Source organism: Sceloporus occidentalis, unplaced genomic scaffold (genome assembly GCF_023333645.1).
Source record: "Sceloporus occidentalis isolate IW3139 unplaced genomic scaffold, rSceOcc1.0.p SCAF_6, whole genome shotgun sequence".
Taxonomy (NCBI): Eukaryota; Metazoa; Chordata; class Lepidosauria; order Squamata; family Phrynosomatidae; genus Sceloporus; species Sceloporus occidentalis.
Window position 1 is genome coordinate 104,518,267 of NW_028316986.1, and position 26,575 is coordinate 104,544,841.

Below are 26,575 nucleotides of genomic sequence, written 5' to 3' on the forward strand. Positions count from 1 at the left end.
AGAAAAATATGTAGAGAGATCTTGTAGCACCTTTGAGACTAACTGAAAGAAAGAAGTTGGCAGCATGAGCTTTGGTAGACTTAAGTCTACTTTCTCAGATGTATTTGGTCCAGATACATTTGACTTAAGTCTACAAAAGCTCATGCTACTAGCTTCTTTCTTTCAGTTAGTCTCAAAGGTGCTACAAGATCCTTCTACATACATGAGAAATTTTGTTCTGTTTCATTTTGTGCAGCTTACAAATCATTTACTTGAAACTGATAAATTGGATAGGGTTTATGCCAATAATTGTTTAAGTGTAACAACTAATATTTTAAAAGAATTTAAATACTGGATACAGTTCTACTTGCTTCATATGTAGGCACTAGAATACAAAACAATTCTCTCAAAGGGAGTAGGGTTAGTTCCCCTACCCACCATGCCAGCTCAGTTATTGGTCTTTCCTTTCCCTCTTTACCCATCATAGCTAAAACATTTTCAGAGAAGTTTATGCCTTATATTGAATCATGAAATGACTGTCTCTTGCCCAAGATGCTGTTTACAGATCTTGTCCTGCTTATGCCAAATGTAATACACACCAGGAGCCTGGTCAGGAGACAGCTCTTCGGTATGTTAGTGCAAAACAAAACAGGGTACTGATTGAAGTGAATGACCAGACTATGGGGAAATTTAGATGGACAGCAGCCATGGCTAGGCACCAAGGCATCATGCTTTAGGAAGGCCTGTACTAACTTATGCTCTTTACATGGGGCCAGCAGGATTTGTATTCTGTTTATAATGATTCAGTGTATGTAGCACTGCTCTGATAAGGTCCTTTAAAGATTATTGGTCTTACTGTGCCTTTAAAAAGCTTCCTTTATTCCATCAATGAAACAGGTTAAAAGAAACTGAGGACTGCTGAAAATCAGGTTGTTCAGTATCATTAATATGTAGCAAAATCTTTTGTTTCCCCACGACAGAGAACTAATGCTTGCCGGATTTACACTTGTGAACTTTCATAAATCGTTCTAAACCATTTGCATTCAAATATACTTAGGATGTACTAGAATTCTACAAAGTACAAAAGCCATATCTGTTGTTCAAATATTAAATTTCCATACATTATTTTATTTTCTATGAGCAGCAGAAATAGAGAGAGGGACTTTTTGTTATTCTAAAATAAGGTTAAATTTTCTAGAATAAATAAAATTTTAATTTGCTTTTTCAGGTAACAGAGAACATGCCCCTTTACTTACAAGATCTGGTATATCTGGATTGGAAGTCAAATATACTACCGATGAAAGAGCACTTTTCCAGGAAGTAGTGAACATTGTAAAAAGGTAGAGTATTTATATTCTATTTTTTCCTCAGCCTCTGAATTTCTAATTCACCTTCTTCAGCTTCTGTTATGCCCACTTTTTTTCTCAGGTTTGAACAGCTTAAATTCTTGGAAAATCTGTGTTCCCTATTCACAAGAGATATATTTCTGATTCAAGACTACTCAATACATATCTCCTGGCCTCTCATATCAAAGCTATTGAAATTGTAATATCCCCAAAGTACTTACAAATCTTAAACCTCAGAGGATCTCCTATACTTAAATCATCTTACCATATAAAAAATGGAAAAACTATTATAAATACAAAGGCTTTTTCCCTAAAAAAACCAAACAAAAAACAACTTTGCTGCAACACTCCTCCTTAGTGATAACAAATGAACAGTCATAAATAGGCATGGAAAACTAGCTTCTGGACATATATCTTCTCCTAATGGGAAACTGCTTCTTTCCCAGATGGAAAATTGGCTGGTCTGCCCTTTCCAAGTGTCTGGTCTGTGTTCATAGCACCATTTGTTCATGTACCTCTATTAAAGAGATCATGAGTATGCGTTTGCAGGAGTTGAGCAGAGCAGTGGAGGACAGAGGGTCTTGGAGATTTCTCATCAGCAGGGTTGCCACAGGTCAAGATCGACTCAAGGGCAGTTAACAACAACAAAAGTACCTACAACTTGCCTGTTAAAGATACTACTCGATTCCTTCTCTCTTCTCCTTTTCCATATTAGGGTTGATGTTGAAACTGTATCTTGCCCATTTGAGCAAACAGAAACACATTTTTTAAAACTGGCTAATGAAGAAATGACTAATGAAGTCCTGAAACAAACGAGCCAAAAGGTGCAGCTTCCGACTGCTTAATGGGCGTGGTGTGCTGATGGTGCATACACCTGATGCGTCCATAAGCTGCTCTGAGGCTGCCTAAGGTGGCTTGAAGCTGGCCTAAAAAGGAGTGGTAAAAAAACACTCATTGCTGGCAGCCCGTTCAGGACAGTTGCAGCAGCTGGCTTCAAGACTGAAGCAGCCAGGCACCATGGCCCTGGGCTGATTGGGGGCTAATTTTGGCTGGAGTGACCAGAGGCTGCTCCAAGCTGCTCATCTGCTTCACCCCAAAGAGAGTTGTAAGCTCTGTTGCAGGAATTACTAGACATACTTTGCATATACCGTACTTTGTGGCCGTCATGCTACATAAGCTATGTAACCACCTTAGTTGTTTGTCCACTTGTCAATTTATGGTAGCCCCATGAATTTCATAAGGTTTTCTTAGACAATAAAGGCTCTGAGGTGTTTTTGCCAGTTCCTTCCTCTGAAATACAGCCTACAGCACCTGCTACTTGTTCGGGTTCTCCCATCCAAGTACTAATCAAGGCTAATCTTGCCTAGCTTCCAAGTTCAGGTGGGATATGGTGCCTATGTGATAAATTAAAATAAATAAATAGATTCAGTATCTTGATCAAACAATCAAATGTTCATTTAATTTAAATTTAATTTGTCATCTTGTCTCATCAGAATTGTGAATTTAATAATTAAAATTGTATCATTATGCTTTATAGCTGATGTGTTAATATCAATCTGTATTGCATCTGAATCATTGAGTTTATATCCACAAAAGCTCATGCTAAAATTTTAGCCTTAAAGCTGCTGTCACATACCTTTTTTCGCCCCCTCCCTTCCTCCTTTGCGACTTCTTTGAAAACCGATTATTCTCTCTGTCTTTCTGCTCCAGTTGTCTATCTGACAAGCTCACTGGCCTAAAATTTGTCTGTGAAAAAATGAATCTCTGTCCCTTTAAGGTCCTTGGAGGATGGACTAATGTGGCCTGATCCACCTGCTACCGGTTATCCACCATTGATCTGTGCACATAAGAATTCAAGATGGTAACATCCATTATAAAAAAAATGTAGACTTTATAGGAGTTAGACTTTTAATCCTGTTTAGAGAGGACATGTGGCCTTCAGATTTTGTCAGGTTCTAGTTCCCATTAGTTCTCTTATTATTATTATTCTTTATTTATATAGCGCTGTAGATTAGCACAGCACTGTACATAAAAACAATAAATATAAAAGAGTAAACTTGCCTATGGCATACAATCTAAGAACTACAATCTAGTTCTATCCAGCATATGCATTAGTCGGAGATGACTGGAATTTTAATCCAACTCTGCCACCGTCATTACAGTCCAGGAGGAGGCAGGGGGAATACCAGCCATTCAGACCTAAGGGCTGACATTTTGAAAGGGCTTTGAAAGGATCATGGCTGCCTTGCCTGAAGGCCTCTTGCTAAGCAAACAAATCACCTCCCCCTACCCAGACATATCCTATTACACCATTCCTGTCAAGGTTTTAGGATTTTCTTACTTGAGGACAAATCAGCCAGCTCTTCTGGCTTTCACAGGTGCATATAAAATGTGGCTTCATTCTCGCTGTCATAGTAAACTATGTCTAGATTTGTTTTTCAATATACAGAAAATATTTTATGTGAAAATGCATTCAATCATGTGAGCCCTCAGTATCAGTTCTGACATAACATATCACAACCCAGGTTTACAAAAATATACATCTTTATTTCAGACAATATTTCTATTAAGAAAATAATCTGATGTCAGTTCTAGTAGCTAGAACTGGAGCAAGCCTTTGCCACTTCAATGATATGCAATTTGCCCATTAAGTTTTGTAGTCTATGTGAAGTGGCAGATTCTTAGGTACGGAAAACCTGCTCAGATATTAATGGTTATCTCACTGGAATTTGGTACGTAGTTGAGAATTCTAGCAACATTTACCTGGAAATCTTTGCTTCTGAGAATTTTCGAGTGATGGCTTTTGGCATTACTCCCATGATTTGTACCCTTTTTTGAGCTGCTCTTATCAGCTAAATTGCAGAAACTGAATAATCAGCTACCATATGGTGTTACCATTTCCCACATATCATGTATGTGTATAAACTGCCACGTGAAAGTTCTTTGTACCTCACTACATCTGAAGTTGGCAAAGCATTCCTTACCTAGAACCCAGAGATCAGTGCAGCTAGTTCTACTTGTTCAATGAAGCATTAGCATTATCTGTATCAGTAAGGTATGCCATATGACGAATCACAATTGTCAGGCATTGCAAAAGGAGGTTTTGCTGTAGCATGGCTGGCAAGAATTTCTAATTTCTGTTAAATGGTGGCAATAACCAAATGACTTCATGATGAAATGAAGAAAGCTGGAAAGGGGGGTTAACCAGGAGTGGGCGTTTGTATAGGACTGTAAATTTGGTTTATCTGGTACTCTAATCCCCAAACTCAGAATTCTTTAATTATAAGGGCCTATTTATTCCATCTGCCTCATGTTGGTGGATCATGGATTCTAGCAAAAGCAAAGTAGATACTGCAAGCTTAAAACCTATCATACCCTGATATGCCATAAAGATTTGCTTTTAAAAGTACCAGAAAGTAACAGTTTCATTGTTGTCGTTGTGTGCCTTCAAGTCGTTTTCAACTTTTGGTGAACCTGTCGTTCTCCGTGAAACTGAAGGCACAGTCCACAAATATGGGTACTTCTTTGTGCCAATTCAGTCAGCCAAGATCATCCAACATTCCAAACCATTAATACTGTTGCTTCCAACTCCTCTCTCCTCTGTTTAAAATTAATACGTTATTTAGTATAGTATTAGGATTAACAAAAGTATGGCTCCAGGCTCAGGAAATAAGGAACATAAGCAGAGAGATTTGGATTTGGATGTTGACAATGATGTTGCAATTCAGGACAAACGCAAACAGCAGTCAGAAAGCTTGACGGAGGTTTCTAATCCCCCAGAAACTGTGAGTAAGCAGTAAGTGGGTGAAGTCCATGGGGACCATAAAGAAATAATGCAACAACCAAAAGTGCAACAGGTTACCAAGTCAGATACAGAGTTGCTACTTAAAAAAATTTTCTCTCATATAGCAAGAGTGAAACAGAAAACCAATCTCCGCAGCTGCAGGAAAATATTGTTACATTGGACGAAGTAGCGGAAAGGTAAAAGAAGATAAGGCAAAGGTAAAATTTAAGGCAAAGAACCTGCCTGGCCTGTCCATTAAAACTGGCACAGGAGGCACAGAGAGCAAAAGCTTGGAATCCAATTCCGGTCACCATTTTGAAATGAGCCGTCCTGTCTAGAAGGAAATGGTGGGGCTTAACAAACATGTTGACAATCCAGTTTAATCATAAACCACAAGTAGGCAATGATAGATAGCGATCTAGGCTCTAGTCAGCAGGGGAAGCAAGATTCAGTGTGTTATGTTGATGTGTCCAGCCGCAGTTCAGCAAATCGGTTCCCAATCTATCTAGTACACATAATAAAGAAAAAGATGGTACAAAAACAGGCTACATCGTCTGTAGCAAATGTATCTAATGTTAGGTCCCAAGCAATCAATTTATGGTCCAGTGTCTTAAGACAATGATACTCATCAAATGATTTCAGCATATGCACTATGAGATTCAATAAGAGATGAGGTTCAGTTGGGCATAAATTCATTAAATAAACAATAGAATTCAGAACACAATGTCTTAAGGGCAGTAAATACTAATTCTGTAAATTCATCCAACACATTAAACACTATAAATACTGTAAATAGTTTAATAAATTTAAATACAAATGATTTAATGAATGGTGACACTATCATTCTCCCTCCATCTTAACTGCCACCACCCTGGCCTTGAAGGGAGAAAAAAACCAGCAGTATCTGCTAGACTTAATTCCCTTTCCCACTGCCATTCCCTTCTCTTTTTGTGTCATGTCTTCTTAGATTGTAAACCTGAGGGCAGGAAACTGTCAAATTAACAATATGTAAACCTCTTTGAGAGCTTTTGTGGCTGAAGAGTGGGGCATTATGTACACACACACACACACACAGGGGGTTTTCTGGGCAAGATATGTTCATGGGGTTTGCCATTACTTTCCTCTGTGGTTTAGAGAAATGATTTGCCCAAAGATCACTCTCTGGGTTTTCATGGCTGAGCACAGGTTTGAACCCTGGTCTCCAGAGTTACAGTCCAATGCTCAAACCACTACACAGGCCTAAATTAAGCCTTTGAATTCCAGGCATTGGGGATATAAACCATCAACTTCAGTTCCAATCTGAGAAATTGGAATAATTGTGACATTGAATACTTATGCTAAATTGCTTTACAAATAATCTTGTAGAATATAAACTGTATTGTAAGACACTATAAAAGTAATATTTCTTAATTCTTTATAAAGAGCATGCTGTTAAAATGAAAGGCAAGAAACTAAAATGATATTTCTTGGAATTGCAGTCATTAATTTTAAATAAATCTGTAGCAGAATATAAAATATTACAGATCTTTTAAAATTAGGATTTTTTAAAAAAAAATAGTCTTAATCTGTTATGGGCATTTCCTGAGAAAAGAGAAAGAGTTTCTATAAAAAAATTTCCTGCCATCTGAAACAGTTCAGGTTAATAGTACATCTCCAAAAGTTGACTGTTCCTAAGGGTAACGAAGAGAAATCTCTTCTTAGTTCATAACTGAGTGTTTTTCTACCAAAATCCATTATGAAATTAATTGATCCTATCATAAAATTGTCTGTTTGCCTCTTAAAGGAGTTCTGTTCAAAGTAGTAATCTATAAACCAGTACTTATCTGCACTGAGTTTGCAAACAAGAAACAGTTCTAGTCAGTGGTCACAATTACTGTATAGTGCCAGTCCCTGGTATATTGGGGAGGAAAACCTCTACTGGTCCCACACATTAGGTAGTTTAAGAAATACTGCTTTAAAATTATCCTGTTTCATAACTTAGGATGCATACAGTTTCCAAGTTTAATTAGTTTCCCCTCTCCTTTTCTGTGCAGTCTTTGGTTCTGAAAGATTTTCTTCATGATTGACTCCTGTTTGTGACCAGTTACTTTTATTCCAAAATTTTAATTAGAGCAAGCATTAAATCTAGCCCAGCAAGCACCAATCTATGTTATCTCACCCTCAAGTTTACATACAGGTTTTTTTGTAGGAATAGGTAGGGATGGGTAGGGTTAGTAAATATGCTTTGTTCCCCCTCAACATCCCACCCCACACATACCATCTTGGCAGTTTTGCATATCCAGCACACGGTACTGTATTCAATAACCGTTTTTCATGCAAATTGGTTTTTTTCCAATCACATTGCGTGTTTCTCTGTACTCATAGGAATGGAAGTAGCAGTTCAAGTTTATCACAGCTTGCATGTGTGTGTGTGTCTGTGTGTCTGTGTGTCTGTGTACAATGCATTTGACTCTTTGAAGAATATCTATTTTCTCTTTCAGGTATGATCCAGATATTTTACTAGGCTATGAAGTCCAAATGCATTCTTGGGGATACCTCTTACAAAGAGCTGCTGCTCTAGGTGTTGATTTATGCCAGATGATCTCTCGCATTCCTGGTATGTTTGTGATTCTAACATTCTTATTTACTGTGAGAATCTGTTTCCTGAGAATGTACTGTGAGAAACTGAGTTTATTTCAAAATTACCCTGCACATAAAGCGATTTGCATTCTAACTCTTGCAACATTTTACTGTTCGTCAGAATCAGTGCTGCTTTGTGTGCCTTCTGCTTCTGTCTCTAGTAAGCTGATGAACAATCAGCAGATGTTCTTGTTTATACATTTGCTGCCTTAGGTTGGTGATTGTTTCTCCTGTGTTAGAATAAGTGGGGGCAGGAATAAAGGAAGCAGGTAACCTAAAAAGATGTATCTGGGTATATGAAATACTGCTTGTAGTAAACATTTTATAACAAGCTAGGAGAGACACATCCTTGATAGATATTATCCACAGGACAAGACTCTGCGAAAGTATGACTGAAAACCAGCCAGAACTCCCTTCGTCTGCCTTCATCCTTTCACATTTTAACCTTACTCCCATTTTCAGTGGCTGTCTGTAGCACAGGTGCTCAAAATAGTTTTGAAAAGCTCACATTCTTATTGCCATCATTTCGCTCCTTTTGTTCTCAGTGATCATTCTGGATATATTCATTATTTTACCTTCATTGTGTTGGGATATTATCTTGAAACAAGTTGTTTTAATTTAATTTTTAAGCTAATAATTGTAACTGTGCTAGCCTGGAAATTTTTCACTGCATATAGCTCCAGAAAATTCACAGCTGTCTAGAAAGCTTGGAACATTACAAGTGTTGCAAGATTTGTTTTTTTAAAAAATGTTCAAAACACAAAGTAATGCATGCTTCTGGTTCTTTTAATACATAGACAGTGGGCCTGAAGCATGATTTCCACAAGTGGAATAAGCAGTAGGATTTGGGTTATGGGTAAAAATGGGTGAGAGCACCTTCAAGCCCATTTCTTGCCCCACAGATTGGCCACTACTGTTCTACTATTCTTATAAATATTTCTTTAGGTTTAGTCATAGAGTTATTTAAATAATGTTTTTTAATGTTTTAGATGATAAGAGAGAAAACAGATTTGCTTCAGATCAAGATGAATATGGATCCGATACAATGAGTGAGATAAATATTGTAGGACGTGTCGTACTAAATATCTGGAGAATTATGAGACATGAGGTAAAGTTTGGCAAACTATATTAAAGATTAAAGGATGCTGATTTTTAATAAAATTGAGATGTAGTATATTGGTTGCACCATACCTGTTCCCAATTTCAAAATAAATATCTTATGTTAAAATAAACTACTTTCAACCATGTTTTTACTAATAAAATAAGTATTGTCTTTCTACATAGTTTTCCAGATTTGTATTTTCCTTTCTCCATGTAGAATTCATATGCTGTTATTAGTATGAGACATTTGTTAATTATTGTGGTCTGCTGTACTGTTTTTCTGACCTATTGCTGTCAGGTTCTACCTAAATTCATGCCAGCAACAGGTTCATAGAAGCAAATTTCTTCCTTTTCCTCCTATTGAGAAGGTGTCTCTGAAGATGGGGCAATGGCATCTTCTGTAAGTGGGAATCCCACCCAGCAGCAAAATGACACTATTGGATAAACCACATAGACATAAGCAAACCTGTCAGTTATTTCACTTGCAAAAATACGTTAATCCGTTCTGTAGTAAGTTTGAATGTGTACTCATTCCTTTTAGAATTTAACTGCATTTGCATGACAAATTTAAAAATTCCATGTTGTTTGAAAGACTAATATTCATTGTGATGTGAGTGTTCATGGGCTACAGTCATTGGCATCAGAGAGGGAGTAGTGATTCTGACAAAAGGCACTGTGAAGGCTACAAGACTACTACCAATTTGCTTGTGTTTCAGATGTCATATGACTTTTATTTTGATGCAGGCTTATGGTGCTCTTCTTGCTGATGTGGTAACAACACAGCATGGCCACTACTCATTCATGTACAAGATTAATATCTTAAGTAATATTAATACTAATGACCTGTGCTTTATGGTAACCTGTGACCAATAGGGACATGGTGGCTTAGCAATTAAAATGCCGACTCTGACAACCAAGCACTGTATGATAGAGTAAGCTCCCGTCACTAGTCCCAGCTTCTGCCAACTGTTACGCTAAGCCGAAATCTTCTGAATTTTGGTGATTGTGCTTTCCCTATGGCCCCAAATGGAGGCTGTACTCTGAGCAACCATAATCTCTGAGGCAAGTGGTCAGGACCACACTACCCCATATGCACATGAAACAGAATAGTTTGGGAGTTGCAAATGAGAAACTTTTAACACCTTCCAAGTCAGGAAGACAGGCAATTGAGGCAGGATGTTTTGCCGGACAAGGCCAATGAGGCTGATTTACAACTTAATTCTCAACCTGGATATTGCCAGACAAAGCAATCCTTTAGAATGCAGATTTGATTTCCTTTGATGTAGGACAAACACCTTTGCCTTTAGGCTAGTTTTTGCCTATAACAATCCACCAAATCCTTTGTTAGCTAATGGAGCTAATTAAAAATTCTCCTAGAGAGACTCATTGCTACATAACCTAGCAGTTCAAAACCATGTAAAAGTGCAAGTAGGTACCACTTTAGTAGGATGGTAACACCGTGCACCTCAGCATTTAGTCATGCTGGCCATATGACCATGGAGCCATCTTTGACAACGCTGGCTCTCTCGGCTTAGTAACAGAGATGAGCATCACCACCTATAGTTGTATCTGTTTTTAACCATTCTTGTCTTGATACAATTTTTTATCTCAACAATACTCCATATTTTGTATTTAGGTTATATAAAGATGTGATCACACAGCCTTCTCTTGTTTTAGGTGGCTCTAACTAACTATACCTTTGAAAATGTGGGCTTTCATATACTCCATCAACGGTTTCCACTGTTTACCCCTCGTGTTCTTTCTGATTGGTTTGATAACAAGGCAGACATCTATAGGTAATTACTTTTTCTTATGCACATTTCAAATTACATTTCCTGATATAAAAATAGTGGATTGTTTAGTGGATTGCAGATGAAAATTTAATTATCAAGAAAACAAATTTGGCCCTTGGGATCAATAAATGTACTGTCAATCTCAAGTGTGTTGATTGTTTAGGCCAGATTTACACACCATCAACCCATCTCAGAAAGTTCAGTTTGTGATAGACTAAGTGGATACAGTCCTCATGCAAATGTGATACTGGTACAAAATTAATCCATATTATCAAAGATATCTATAGTGCTTGAATGGGAGACTGCCAGCTAATACCAGGTGATGTAGGCTATTGCGGGATACAGACCGCCAAAAAGAGGTGCCACCTTGGCGCCTCTCTTTCCTGTGCAGGAGCGCCACAGCATACAAATTGTGTGGCGCTGCTGCACAGGAAAAAAGGAGCTAAAAAACTGGCTCCTTTTTGCAACGCTGCAAAGCGCCAAAGACGGCATAGTTACGTTGCAGCTGTGCAGCCCCGTTTGGAGGCTGCACAGCTGCGATGTAACCGTTACACGCGCCGTCTGTAAGGCGCTGCATAACGGCGGCGCGTGCATGACATGCTAAGGTTGTGGGGCGTGTGCACGCGCCGCCCCGAGGCAACCCTAGCATGTCGTGGACGCGCCGCAAAGGGCCCATCTGGACAGGACCTATATTTCATAGGAAAGAACTGGCAAAACCATCTCTGAGTATTTTTTGCTTAAGAAAACATTATGAAATTCATGGGCTTGCCATACAGTATGTCAATAGCAACTTGAAGATACATTTACACATGTAATTCTGAACTTCACCCATTACTTACATAAAACATAAAATGACTACATGAATTTCAGTTATGCTTTAAAGGTGAATTGGACATGATCGTTGGCACATCTTGACTGTAACAGAATTCCATGTTGTAAAACAATCTCTGTTGAGTATTTCCACATGACATAACATCTCATCTCTGCCCTTTGTTTCAGGTTTCTGTATAGAATGTTAATATTGCTTATTACAGTTAACATTATCCAAAAGAGGTCCTGACACTAAAAGCCATCATTTAGCATCAGCATTTACTATATATACTCATGTATAAGTCTAAAAATTTCGGTCAAAAAATTAACCCAAAAAACCTGAAATGACTTATCCATGAGTCAATGTAGGTACTGTACTTTAACTCTCATTTTTTAAAAAGGAACCATCCCGTGGTGAAAAGAAAGAGTGTAATTTGTCCTGGCAGCACTGACCTCCTTTTATTCTCTCATCCATCCAGCCTTTAAAGTGAACACAAAGTTATGTCTGCTGGAATTTTGTAAGTTCTTTGGCATTGTTTTTCTTTTCTTTATCATTTAGATCCTTTATTACATGCCCCTAGGTTTTACCCTCAACTTATCCATGGGTCATATAAAAATCCATAATTTTGGCCCCAAAACCTGCCCTCAACTTATACATGAGATTGACTTATAGTTGAGTATATATAGTAGCCATCTTTAGAGGTGATCATTTTGGATGATCTCAGAGGGGGACATAGATGCTATTCATTAATGAAACTCAATCTTTTTAGATGGAGGAAGGAACCTCCACAGTGGTTCATAGTCAAATCAGGTGATGTAGTATAAATAGACTTGAGACATTCTTACATCTATATATCTATAGAACCATTCAGGTTTGTTTCAGCAAGTGGCATTATGTCAGTCCTAACTACTTTGATTTTTCATCTCATTTTGGTTCTTCATCTCACAAATTGTAGATTGCTTCCCTCAAACTTTCTTCCAAAATTCCCTTTTTTCAGACCCTATTTTAATGTGTTTGTGATTTGATTTAAAGGTGGAAAATGGTTGATTATTACATTAGCCGTGTCCATGGGAATGTCCAGCTGTTAGAACACTTAGATTTGATTGGACGAACAAGTGAAATGGCAAGGCTGTTTGGAATTCAGTTCTTGCATGTATTAACAAGGGGGTCACAGGTAAGTTTTCAGTAATATTTTTGAAAAATCAACTTGTCTGGGCAATCATATTTTATTTTAATTTGGTGGGGGATGTCATGATTTTGCCCCAAATGATCTCAAAATATCAGTAGGGCACAGATTTCAAGATTCACCCCTATGAATGGCTATCAAACCTGGCTCTGGGTCTGTCCTGCTTCTTTGAGAAGATTCAAAATTTCACAAATTGATTGAAGCAGAAAATCTCTTCTGCTTCCAATTCAGTTTTTGGATACTTGTAATTTCTCTTTTTATGTCATATTTCTTCTCTGGCAACTGTTTCTAACCCTGACTTGCTCTCCTCTTCAGCTCAAGTCTGCTTATCTATGGAGTTTTTCATTCCTAATGAAGCCCAGGCTCCTTCCACAGTGCTTATTGCCAGTGGTTATAGTTCTAGAGATCTGATATCACATGTTTAGAAGGTGATGCATTCTTAATTTTAAAAAAACTAGTACTAGGGTCTCCACATCATTAATTCAGCAGTTTGTGGATGTTCTTGAACAACTGAATGCTCAGGAAAGTCCTTGCATCCTTAACCAGGAGTGCAGAGACTAATCAGATTGCTACCTGGGGTGATTCTAGATTTAATGTTAGCTCTCCTAAATTCTGAATTTGAAAAGTCAGCTCAAGTAAGGTATCAGTTATCATGAGTCTTGCTGTTCATTAGTATGGGAGTAGCAAATGCATAGTTACTCCAGAACAGTGTCAGAAATACAACTTGTATTTTCATATGTGATCAGCTATTTATTGTGTTTCTTTTGTAGTACCGTGTGGAGTCAATGATGTTACGTATTGCTAAACCAATGAATTACATTGCTGTGACACCCAGCATCCTACAGCGAGCTCAACAGAGGGCTCCTCAGTGCATTCCTCTAATAATGGAACCAGAATCCCGTTTTTACAGTAATGCTGTCCTTGTACTAGATTTTCAATCTTTATATCCATCTATAGTTATAGCGTACAACTACTGTTTTTCCACATGCTTGGGGCATGTTGAGAACCTGGGGAAGTAAGTATTAATAATTTAAATTACCATAAATTTTTCTGCTAATAAATAAATACTTCATAGGTTGAATGAAATAAATTTTCCCACCACTTGCTAATGTATAAGATGACCATAACTGATTAGAATCCCCAAAGGTTTTCGGGTGCAGTCAGAGACCTAAAAAAAAGCATGGCTGAGGGCATGCTTACACAGAACATTTAAACTGACTCCCTCACCCACCTGCCCTCACCACAACCTGTCTACACAATTGGGCCAAATTCCCAATTTAAGTACCGACTGTCTTCACAAGAGAAGGCTAATTCCACACTGAATCTGCCCCTTCCCTGCCTAAATCAGATTTTAAAAGCTCACCTTTTACTCCAGATTTTGCAGGAAAATCCAGAGCACTTTGTAGCAATAGCAGGCGACAGTTTACACACACATCCTGCTGTGCTACCCAGGAGTACTGGCGTGAGTCACTCCCTCTGAGATCACAGTGAGACACCCAACCATGTGATCAACTTTGGCCACCTTGTTTCTGACCTCAGAGAAAGCGACAGGGCAGCATAGCAGGACGTATGTGTAAACAGCCACCCAGTTCCATTAAAGAGTGCGGAAGTAATGGGGGGGGGGGGAATCTAGTGCAGCTCCAGGGATAGAATACTCCAAGAGCAGCCCAGAGTATTCTGAACAGTATAGACTAGCCTTGAATTAAATGCAAATACAGTCTGCGCTAAGTATCCGCGGACTTTCCATCCGCAGATTCAACCATCTGCGGATGGCAAGCCTGTGTTGAGATGGTACCGGTGGTGGAGGAAGAGGTGGAGAAGGAAAAGGAAGCAGTGGTGGCCCCCTGCCCCACTGGTGAGAGCCGGGAGGGACGGAGAACAAGGACTAGTGGAAGAGGAGGCGGGCAAAAGAGGAGGAGGAGGCAGTGGTGGCTCCTGGCCACCCGCCGTAGGTGAGAGCCAGGAGGGAGGGAGAAAGAGAGGCATCTGCATGCGGGCCAGTGAAGTCCCATTCCCAATGGTAAGGTCTGAGCAAAAAGCTGAGCTTTTAAATTCTTCATGATAATAATGGATAGATACATAACAAAGTGGATATGTCTAATGGAGGTAATCAATTGAAATAGTAGTTTGTCTGTGGTTCAGTTCTTTTTCTCTTATATTCTAGATATGATGAATTTAAATTTGGTTGCACATCTCTGAGAGTATCTCCTGATTTACTGTATCAGCTTCGGCATGATATCACAGTATCACCCAGTGGAATTGCTTTTGTTAAGGTAAGGTTTTATCCATCATAAAAGGAGGCATGTTGGATCAGACCAAAGGCCTATTTAGTCCAGCATTCTGTTCCCACAGTGCCCAACTGAATGCTTGTGAAAACTCACAAATAGGACATAAATACATTAGCAACTTCCCACTTATATTCTATAGCAATGTATATTTAGAGGTACAGCCCCTTATACTGGTGGCAGTATTGAGGCATATAATGACTAGTCTCCAGTCCTCTTTTGGAAACCACCCAGGTTGGTGCCCTTCACTTTTTCTAACACTGAATTACATACAGTCTGCCCTTCCTTTACGCGGTGCATCTGTTCCGAACTCCCCCGTGTGAAGAGAATTCCGCCTGTGCTCGAGCCCCATTTAAATGAATGGGGCTCATGCACACAGCGGCGTGGTGGCACACATGCTCCATAGGCGCGTGCCCCATTATCCCTTATGGGACACACCGCCCCTTCTCCCAGTGTAAAGTCCACCCTTGAATGATGCAGGCGCACTGTACTTTAACTTAAAGTGTGGTGGGATTTCTTCCTATCTTCTTTATCTGTATAACATATAATATAACACAGTTCTGTCACATTTTTCCCACACCCATTATATATTTTTTTCTAAACTAAAAATCTCCAAAATTTTAACTGTTTGCTATGTGGAAATTGCCCCAGTCACAACATCAGATTATCTGCCTTTTACTGCATTTTTTCAAGTTCTACAATCCCTTTTCCAGATGTGGTGACTGGGGCTGTATGCAGTACTCCCAAGTGTAGTTGAATCATAGATTTGTATAAATGCATTGTAACAGTGATTATACAGTTAGTCCTCCACATTTGCAGGTTAGTGGACCAAAACCCCTGTGAATGTGGAAAAACTGTGAATAAACTGTCCCCTCCCCCCATGCAACAGCCATTTCCAGGGTGGGAGGGTCATGGGGAACAGGAGCGCTCCATTTCACTGGCTCTTTCCTCCCAGGAAATGCCTCGGAGAAGCAGTTCCAGGGTGAGAGGGGTGTTGGGACTGGAGTGCTCCTTTCCTCTGCCCCTTCCATCCTGGAAATGCTTGCCAGGTTTAACATTTGCGAATAACCAAAACCGTGAATGTGGGGGGCCGGCTGTATTTTCAAAGTTGGACTGCTATATTGACACAATTGACTTTGGCCCCATACAGACAGGCCCAAATAAAGCTGCTTTGGGTCACTTTGGAAGTATGCTATTTAAATGATGCATGCATACTAAGAGTCCGGAAGCCGCGCCAAAGCCACGATCCAGTCCTAAAGACTAGAGTGCAGCTTTGGCACAGCTTCCGGACTCTTAGTACACATGCATCATTTAAACAGCATACCTCCAAAGTGATCCAAAGCAGCTTTATTTTGGCCTGTCTGTATGGGGTCTTTGTTCTCTAATGCAGTATTTGTTATCTCTGTCTTACTTTCTAGTAAGAAATATCAAAACATTAAGGCATGGAACTTTAAAATATGAAGCATAATAATTAAGCAAATTAAGAGTTTTCAATTTTTAAATTTAAAAAAATCCATCTTTTTGAGAAAAATGTTTTTACATCTCTTAAGTTCAACAGTGATGCATTTGTAGAAGCTGGTAACTGTTTAATCTATAATAATATAACAGCTTTAGGGTATACATATCATAATACAGTCATATGATGCTTAGTCAAAATAACAAGTCATCTCTCACTTGCAGAGCTTTTTCTTTAGTTAAACAGCAAACTTCAAAAGCATAGAACTTAACTTTAAAGTTAAATGCTTAATTTAACTAATACCTTAAAAGCTAATGCTTGTCATTAAAAACATAGGGTTAATGTCAAGCGCTAGCTTTAGGTTTCTGAACCTTTTTATTTTTAAAAAAGCATTATGCCTTTTTTATGCAGCCCACAGTAAGAAAGGGTGTATTGCCAAGAATGCTGGAAGAAATTCTGAAGACTAGAATAATGGTGAAGCAGTCTATGAAATCTTATAAGCATGACAAAGCTATCAGTCGAATGCTTGAGGCACGCCAACTTGGCCTTAAACTTATAGCAAATGTCACATTTGGTTATACTTCTGCTAATTTTTCTGGAAGGATGCCATGCATAGAGGTGAGTAGTTAAAATTAAATATTAGAAGGATCTGGGAATGTGGGGAGTATTTAAAGCACAACATTGTTATTTACTATATGGCAAAAGCTGATTTTTTTATCAAGGCTGGGGATTGTTCGTCACCATGTAGGATATGAAGCAAGAGAATGGGGAACTGGTGAAAATTGGGCAAGGAACCCCTTTACTTGTGCAGTTCCTCAAACAATTGTGGATTGAAATATTAGTCATAGATTTTGTTGTTATAGTTTACATCAATTAAAAACATTATTTTAATTGGATTGAATTGCTGAATGCAACCAACCAAAAACACTATGTTGGATATGCTCAGTGAATTAGACACAGGCAGCAGCTTTATTTTATTTTTAAGAATCATCCCAATTTTTTGGGGGGGGGAGGGGAAAGAGAAACGGTATTGCTTTTTTTATAAAAAACCCTCTTTATACAGGCTTTATACAGTGAATCCCACAATTATATCATATGTGAATTGAACATCATGAAACGGTAATATATGTATTATCAGTTGAAAAGAAGTACTATGGAAATAGAGCCTCTGGTTAAGAATTACTTTTAGTATTTTTTATCTGCAGATTGGTGATAGCATTGTGCACAAAGCCAGAGAAACTTTGGAACGAGCAATAAAACTGGTGAATGATACAAAAAAGTGGGGAGCACGGGTTGTGTATGGGGACACAGACAGGTAATGAAAACTGTTCTTTTGCTTAGGAAATTTGAAAACCAGTCATGTAATCATGTTCCTTTTTTATTCTTTTGTAGCTAATGAGAATTATATTGGTTTATATATGAACATTTTAATGAATATAAGACTTCAAGCACACAGTAAATTGAAGGGGGAGGAATGGGTCAGATGCTTTAACAACAGAGATTTCATTATCAGAAGGGTGAAGGAGCCCAACAGTAAGCATTCCCCTTTCCCTCTCTTTCTCTTTCCCTGGACTTTGTGGTGTCGGTGAAGCACAAGCTTTGAGATTGCATATCCATGGTGGTGAAAAGAAATCTGCCCACTTTTCTTCTCAAACTATATAGGCTTCTTTAAAAAGAATCAAGAGATGTCATTTCTTTTGGACATTGATGTGGCTAAAATCCAAAATAAGTCAACTGTAGTGAATTTGCCAACTGGAAGAAACACTTCTTAGCAATAGGATTCCAGCCAGAGTGTTTCATTAACAATTTAACATGCAACCTTTTCTTTGGATAAGTCACTGTGCGACTTTACTTTACTTTTTCCACTTCCATTAATTTGTTCCAAGCTCTGATAAAGATGCAGCTGTGGAAAGCAAAATACAGACAAAGGCTTTCCAAAACAAAACAAAACAAAAATACTCAATCTTAAGCACAGGGATGGGGGAATCATGTGGCCCTCTAGATCTTGTTGGATTGTACCTTCCAACAAACACATTCACTACAGAGGAATGATAGGAGTTGCTTTCCATGGACATCGGAACCACATGATTCCCATCCCCACATTAGCGGACAGCTAAAAAATGTGATCAGATGCAATACCGGAGACAGGGTTGCACTTTCTGAACATCATAGCAGAAGAGAATATTTCCAATGTTCTACTATTCTTATTTACAGGATAATGTAGACAGCCTCTCCCACTGATTTAAGAAGACAGTAGGGGATTGAACATTAGGTTTATTTTTTTGTATATTCTTTTCAATCTATTTGGGGCTTTAAAAGTAATGCCTAGAACTTTTAGTTGCACCTGGAAATGAAGTAGCACTCAGTGAAGCTGATGTTAGAACAGTTGCAGGTGCCTCCTCCCCAAAAGCTCTGGTTAGTACTGCATGGTATAGATGCTACATTTAGTACTAGCTGACATTTCTATATATTTTTCAAAGGCATATACAGCACATTAACATAATAACAGTGAATGAAGCTAAGGTATATCTGTCCATTTCAACTCCTCCTGCTGTGGCCTCAGAGGGAAAGAAGAACAGGCAGACACAGCTCCCTTGTGTTTTAGCCCCAGTGGCTAGTGAGAGAGCCTCCCTCCATTCTTACTGACACTACTGTGGCCTCTGAGGAAAATAAGAGTAATAATAATAATAATAATAATAATAATAATAATTATTATTATTATTATTATTATTATTATTTCCTGCTTCATCCTTCGGATCGAATAAGCAGTATCTGCTGGTCTTCATCCCTTCCCCCATTGCCATTGCCATTGCTTTTTCTTTGTGTGTTATGTCTTATTTAGATTATAAACCTGAGGGCAGAGAACTGTCACATTAATGATTTGTAAGCGGCTTTGGCTGAAATGTGGGGTATAAATGCTCTAAAAAAATTTTTTAATTCTGTCATTGGTCCAAGCACTGTTGATATGGGTCCAAACAGGCAAAAACAGTCTTGCCTGCTGCATTCACCTCAGTATTCATGAGCCCAACCAAACTGCAATTTTAAAAATGAGTAGTACAGTCTCCAAAACAGGCTTTATAACTACTATTGGGTCAACAGTCCATTTGGCTTCAGGCATTTGTAGATATAACTCAAAATAACAATTGCTTACCTGTACATTTTCTACCCCTCAAAAAGAAGAAATGTGCCATACAATGCTGTGTCAAGGAAGAATTTTAAACAGCTTATTTTTTATTTTGATTTTCTTATTCTAGCATGTTTGTACTACTGAAAGGAGCTACCAAGGAACAGTCTTTTAAGATTGGCCAAGAAATTGCAGATGCTGTAACCGCAACAAATCCTAAACCGGTGAAACTGAAGTTTGAAAAAGTAAGAGAAAATTGATACTTCATTCATTTACTTGTAAAACTTATCTCTTGTCTTCTAGCCAAAGATGGAACTACTGACAAAAGAATTACAATGTAAACACAAAAAAGATTAAAAACACGACTCAGTTTTAATGCCATCTGTCATCAAATTAAAGACATATTTATATTTTTGTCTTAGAAAAATGAACTCTAATTCATTTTCTCTAATAATATATCAAAATAGTATGTTTTTTAAAAATATTCTAACAATTCTTCATGTTGGTTGGCTGCAAGATTTAACAAGACACCTCTCCAAAATGTGACAAAGTGAACTAGTTTTAGGAATATGTATTCGTAAATGAGTAATAAGGCAGGGAGAGCGAAGCAGTGAGGTCATGTCTTCTTTTACAAGAAGTTCTCTCCGGATGGACTACAGCATCTACAGCATAAATTTGATGTTTCTGAATTTACTGCCTCTAGGGAGTTTATCGTAAAAGGGAAATTGGAAGTATAATCCAATGGCAATCTGAACGCAATCATGGGGTTTAACATTATTGCATGATAACCCACTACACGCAAATTCGGGCAATGGGAAGCCAGTCCAAACATAATCATGTGGTTTCACATTATTGCGTGATAGACTGCCACATGCAAATTTGGGCAGTGGCATGCTATTTTCGAGCAGTGGGAAGCCAGTTCAAATGCAATGCGCATTCACGTAATTGTGCTAAACTAGCGACTTTAAGTGAATGCGTTCTGGCCCCACTTTCTTTTCATTCGAATTTAAGATAAATTCCTCCCGTTTGTTAAACTCCTAGGACTTACTTCATGTAACCAGAGAGCAACCCACTAAAGATCCCAATTGTACATATTATATATAAAGCATCATGGCTGACATAACCTTCATATGACTTAACAACTTATGGTTTTCTGTCCCTGGTCATATTCAGATTAGTGCAGTGCTTTGTTCTAAAAGTGGTTTTTGATACTAGTTTATTTGTACATTCTTACTTTGTTTTCAGACAAATCAAATTACACTCATCCCTCCATATTTGCAGCTTTGATATTTGCGGATTTGATTATTCACGGATTGGATTAATATGTTCTCTCTAGGAATATCTAGGTCCTCCAGTGCAAATCTATGGTCAACTTTAACTAAAAGTTGCCCTGAAAGACCTAGAGATCCCCAGAAAGAATACTCTACTAGGCCTTTGTAGCTACTCCAGTGCAATTCTATGGTCAGTGTCTGGTAGATGTTGGCCACAGAGTTACACTGGAGGACCTAGAGATTCCTAGAGAGGTCTCCTCTCAGGTAAAAACATGGTGTTTTTGTTATTTGCGGTTTTTCCATATTCACGGGGGTCTTGTGCCCCTAACCCTAGTGAATATGGAGGGACAAGTGTAGTCTATTTTTAAAATGGTAAGAGTGGTTTTCCCATGCTGATATTAACCAGATAAGTAAATGTATCCTGTGCGAGTATTTTCAGTCATAGTGTTACTTCTTGGTTTTCTTTTGTGGACAAGGAATAAAGAAGTGTACATGTCATCAGCTGCCAGATACTCCCTCAGATTTGTGTCTGGTTTTGTGCCTTCGTCAGATGGATTTTCAACCTTTCCACTGTACTGTACTGTATCTAGATTTACAGTGGCTGAATGGATACACATCATGGTACTTCAGAACCCTCCCTTTCATAGTTTCTCATGCATTCAAGCACTGTGTAGCTGCTTATTTAGAATTAAAAAACATCCTTCCTTTCCAGCACAAATACAGAGCAAAGAACAGAGAACCTTGGGCTTCTACCCTGCCTCCTTTCCCCTTCTTTCAGGCACCGAACATTAGAGAGAAGTCAAAGAAAGGAACTTCTTGTCTACTGCTTAAAAGACTCTTCTCTTTGTCCAGCAGACAAGCAAGGAAACATATCCATGTGGCTTCCCTCAATTCTACCATTGGATAGAAAGGCAGAGAAATAACTTGAGAAGGAGGCATGGGCACACACACATACTGGAGGTCGGCTTTTTTCTCTCTCTTAAATCAAAGCCAGCCATTAAATGCTATGCCTAGCCAAACAGTCAACACCATCACTCAACTTCCTGACACCACATCTTAGAAGTCAACCGGAGACCTCCCCCTCATGTGCGCAACTACGCACCCACCCCCATTTGCTTCTCCACCTCTCCCACTCCCTCCCATTCAAGGAGGAAGCCATGAAAGCAGCAAGTGCATGCACCCACCCTGTCCTTCACTGTGAATAGGGTTTTCTCTCTCTAGGAGAAAGGAAAGCAAAGCTGCTCAGAATCTGAACAAGCTTAATTTCTCCAATTCCAGTGTGCTGGAAAACTTTGCCAACTGGCTAGGAACAATGTGTTTGTGCTGTCCTTCATATCTACAAGGCACTATGATGTCGTGGCAGGAAACCATGCCCTATGAGGAACGCCTTAGGGAGCTGGGTATGTTTAGCCTGGAGAAGAGAAGGTTAAGAGGTAGTATGATAGCCCTGTTTAAATATTTGAAGGGATGTCATATTGAGGAGGGAGCAAGCTTGTTTCCTGCTGCTCCAGAGACTAGAACGCGGAACAATGGATGCAAACTGCAGGAAAAGAGATTCCACCTCAACATTAGGAGGAACGTCCTGACAGTAAGGGCTGTTCAACAGTGGAACAAATTCCCCCGGAGTGTAGTGGAGCCTCCTTCCTTAGAGGTGTTCAAAAAGAGGCTGGATGGCCATCTGTCGGGGATGCTTTGATTTAGATTTCCTGCACGGCAGGGAGTTGGACTGGATGGCTCTTGTGATCTCTTCCAACTCTATAATTCTATGATTCTATGAAAGGAAGTAGATGTCAAAAACCACCTCTGTGGCAAAGATGGGGTCATTTGAAGTGTGCAAAGTATTTACTGCTGATTGATCCATGTTTGGTGTTTGAGATCTTTGTTCTCAGTCCTTATTTTTCTTTGCCTGATATTAAAGGAAAGGGCAAAGGGTGTGCAGAAAGATGTGGGTAATAGAAAGGGGTTCTGCTGGGGAGAAGATGGGATAAAAGGGACATGATGACATGGGACCACCCCAGCCATTCCCAAACCACCACTTAATCACTCCCCCCAATGAAAAAATTCATCAGTGAGAGGGGAGTGGAAATCTGGAAGGGTTAAACATTCACAGTAAAATTATGAATAGTTATAGCTGATCAATAAAAGTTAATATTTTACAAAGGGATATTTTAAAGCACAAGAATAAGCAGTTAAAACTACTGTATGAATCCACCTTGTGACTCAAGAAAAAAAATATACAAATTACAGTGCCTAAAACTTACTGAGCATTCTGATGTATACACAGGATTAGGTTTTCTCATTTGTGTGCATTCTGAGGAAACTCTGTATTTGAATGTGCAATCTGTGTTTGTTTCCAGTACTGTCTTGCTCATTGTATGTGTTAAAGCTCCAGGACATGTAAGGAAAAACTTGATCAAAATCACTGAATCATACTGTAATTAAATTAATCATACAGTGGGTCCTTCAGATCTGTGGGAGTTTGGTTCTGGGACTCCGCACAGATACAAAAAAATGCAAATGATTGCACCACATATTATTAAATGATGGCAACATGAATATATATGCTGCAACATGTCTGCATTTCCATCGCCACCATATAATAATATTGGATGTGACGATTAGTGGGCAGTTGAATTCACAGATCCAGAATGTTCACTCTACTATAATCACATATTAACTGAACCTTTCAGTAAAAGAAAGATAAGCATTTAGAAATCAATTTCTGTGATCAATCTGAGCAAACAAACATACAAAGTTATGGTACAGATTAAACATCCTTTCAGTTCTTCCAAGTTTGTCATGCAGTGGGTCTACACTACGGGTGGGGAATGGTGTAGACCTCCAGATGTTACTGAATCACAGCATTTGTCACCACTGGTTTGAGTGGCTATAACTCCTGGGAGTTGTAGTTCAACAGCATCGTGAGGGCCACAGTTCCTAGCATATGTCACAGACTCCCAGTCCCATCTCTCACACACTATACCCAGAGCCATCTCAGACTGCATCAGAGACGGGGTTTTGAGTTCAGGGATCATTTTGTTGGGGAAAGGCAAACATGGAGAGATTTACTCTTTGGCTCTGTCAGAATCTAAATTCGAAGTGTTGCCTGAAGATAACCCATGTATATCTATGGTTATATGTATCCATGGAAGTATTAGAACTACAATAACTTACTAAATGTGTAGAAAAGAATAACAATCACTCTTACAGTTTTCCTGCAAGTCCTAATACCAGTGGGGGTTTTTTGTGTGTGTGTTTGTGTGATTTTTTGGTTTGGTTTTTTTTATATAACAGGTCTATTTGCCTTGTATTCTACAAACTAAGAAAAGATATGTTGGTTACATGTATGAAACTCTGGACCAGAAGGACCCCGTGTTTGATGCAAAAGGCATAGAAACTGTTAGACGAGATTCATGCCCTGCTGTTTCAAAGGTAAAATTTTATAGGCATTTTGTTGTATTAAAAATTAAATATTAGGAAAATGAGCTCTAAAGGGGTGATCGGCTGTTTGAAGGACAAAGAATGGCAGGAATAAAACTGTTATTGGTTATTACAAATAACTTTACCTTTTGAATAGTTATGAGCAATAAGGGATTTTTAAAAATTACAGTGTACATCCAGAATAATGCAAAGTATTTATTAAATAGAAAACAACTCATTACCGCAATCAGAACTTCAGTGTCTAACTATAGATGCTGGCAACAAAAGATTCTTGAAGTTATGCTTTCTTTTCCAGATACTTGAGCGTTCTATTAAGCTGTTGTTTGAAACACGTGATATAAGTCATATCAAGCAGTATGTGCAAAATCAATGCATGAAGTTATTAGAAGGGAAAGCCAGCATGCAGGACTTCATATTTGCAAAAGAGTACAGAGGACTTTCTGCATACAGACCTGGAGCCTGTGTACCAGCTCTAGAAATCACAAGGTAATGAAGAAATATAATAAAATTAAAGATTTAATTTGATATTATAGCAGTTTAGCAAATATAGCGATTTAGGCTCCTTCTATCAAACTTGCACAAGAGAGAAAAGCTCCCAAAAGCAAGCCAGTACAGAGCCACCAGAAGCATATGACTCTTTCCACCCATTCTTTGGAATCTGGGAAGAAGCACAATTGTGAGAAATGCATATCGTAGACATGAAGACCAAGGGCCAATGTCAGACCATTTGTTCTGGCAGAAGCAAATTGGACTAGAGCTGCTCACCTTGTGATTCAATGTAGGTCTGTGGCTTTTCTTTTAAACCAGCTTGCAAGCAACTGGAACATTTCCTAACCCATCTTGGTCAACATCACTTTGAATTAGAGAGTCTACATTGCTATTTAGCTCCTCTTGAATATGTTCAAGCTCTGTGAAGTGATTATGAGACTCACCAAGTTAGTAAGATTGTGAGTTCCACTTTATATCCTTTGCAAATGGTTACATGTGTGTCATCAGTGTAAATCAGCACTGCTCGTCCCTCTCAGGTGGGAAAAGCACAGACAGGCCAGACTGATGCTGTTGGACACGGCGTGACTCTACCTGTCCTGAACAAAACATGGACCACATTGGGCTCCCTAGCACCAAAGGTTGGCATCCATAGTCATTTGAACCTTGTGAAAGTCCCAGAATGGGTGCCCTTTCTGAATAGCTGAAATACCCATCACTGACATAGAATACAGTAACCTTTGAATGTTACATGTTTGCAATTTGGGATTGAAATGGAAGGAGAGAGAGATATGAAATCAAGTCTGTGACATGCCTTTTGTTGTTGAAATCCTAAGGCCTTCTAAAGCATGCAAGGAAAGAATACCATGCTGTCTTGATAGCTTTGGCAATATTTTGAATACTCTTTCAAGAAAGAGACCTAATCCAGAAACTTGAGAAGGGCAGAGCTGGAGAGAAGCCTATGTTATGATAAGATTGTCCGGATAAGGGTAAACATGTGGGTTGGATTTCCTCCAATGAGCCACGAAGACCACCATTACTTTTGTAAACACCTGTAGGGCTGACAGAAGGGTGAAGAGGGGTGCTGATCTTGATAGGGATAGGCCAGTTTTTACTCCCTTGATGGACCTCCTTCAAAATCAGCCAAAAACAAAATGGGAACCTCTGGTTTTCATTTCTAGGTCTTCTTTTGTTGTTGTTATGGGGGGCGGGGGAGTTAGCAGTAAACTATATCTCATGGAGGCCTCAAAAAGTGTTGGTAACAAATTTCGGGTAATTTTCACACACACACACCAGGATACAAGGGCTTCAAGGTGCATGAGAATGTACACAAAAGCCCCTAGAGTGTTGCAGGCAGAGAAAACAGATATGACAAAATAAGATAATAGACAAGAAAAAAGCTGATATAGGATCTCAGAACTGAGATTTTGCAGTCTAAGTAGGAAGGAAAGCTGCTTGAAAGAAGTAATAATACACAATAGGACTCTGAGGTTTGATTGGCATTTACAGGGTTCTGAGAAAACAATGAGCAATGGAAGGAGGGATCTGGAAAACCTCCTTTGTGGCCCAAGGAAAAGAAGGACTATGAGCTAATGGCAGGCATGTCGTGGGTCAGGATATCATTGGCGCAGTACAGACTGTGCCCTTTTCGCAGTGGATTGGGGCCAGGGCAGCCTCACAGGCAGCCCTGCAGCCCCAATACGCCGTTTTTCTGGGCCACAAGCCGCCTCTCTGTGGAGCGAAAAGGGGTGTCCTTGGGGCTTCATGCCTTTCTCTTCAGGATTGTTCCCATGGCCGTGTGGTTGCCGCGGGAATGATCTGCTCCCAAAAAGGAGCTCCGTTTTGGAGCTCCTTTCCACACCGCTGGAAAGTCACGATAACTGCCCTCCAATG

The 26,575-nt window shown here is 39.0% G+C and overlaps 1 protein-coding gene across 3 annotated transcripts in view; it reads left to right on the top strand.

The window, feature by feature from the left end:
- Positions 1 to 26,575, top strand: part of REV3L (REV3 like, DNA directed polymerase zeta catalytic subunit) — a 119,836-nt gene that overhangs the window by 81,857 nt on the left and 11,404 nt on the right. For 2 of the 3 annotated variants that reach the window (XM_089530559.1, XM_089530560.1), the window contains exons 18-29: positions 1,208 to 1,319; positions 7,590 to 7,705; positions 8,718 to 8,836; positions 10,507 to 10,625; positions 12,466 to 12,607; positions 13,390 to 13,634; positions 14,784 to 14,892; positions 16,772 to 16,978; positions 17,566 to 17,675; positions 19,615 to 19,729; positions 24,050 to 24,187; positions 24,492 to 24,682. In XM_089530559.1, the coding sequence (XP_089386685.1) occupies positions 1,208 to 1,319; positions 7,590 to 7,705; positions 8,718 to 8,836; positions 10,507 to 10,625; positions 12,466 to 12,607; positions 13,390 to 13,634; positions 14,784 to 14,892; positions 16,772 to 16,978; positions 17,566 to 17,675; positions 19,615 to 19,729; positions 24,050 to 24,187; positions 24,492 to 24,682 (1,723 nt within the window). Of the gene's footprint in view, positions 1 to 1,207; positions 1,320 to 7,589; positions 7,706 to 8,717; positions 8,837 to 10,506; positions 10,626 to 11,833; positions 11,951 to 12,465; positions 12,608 to 13,389; positions 13,635 to 14,783; positions 14,893 to 16,771; positions 16,979 to 17,565; positions 17,676 to 19,614; positions 19,730 to 24,049; positions 24,188 to 24,491; positions 24,683 to 26,575 lie in introns of those variants that run through there. The other variant, XM_089530561.1, reaches the window with a different exon arrangement.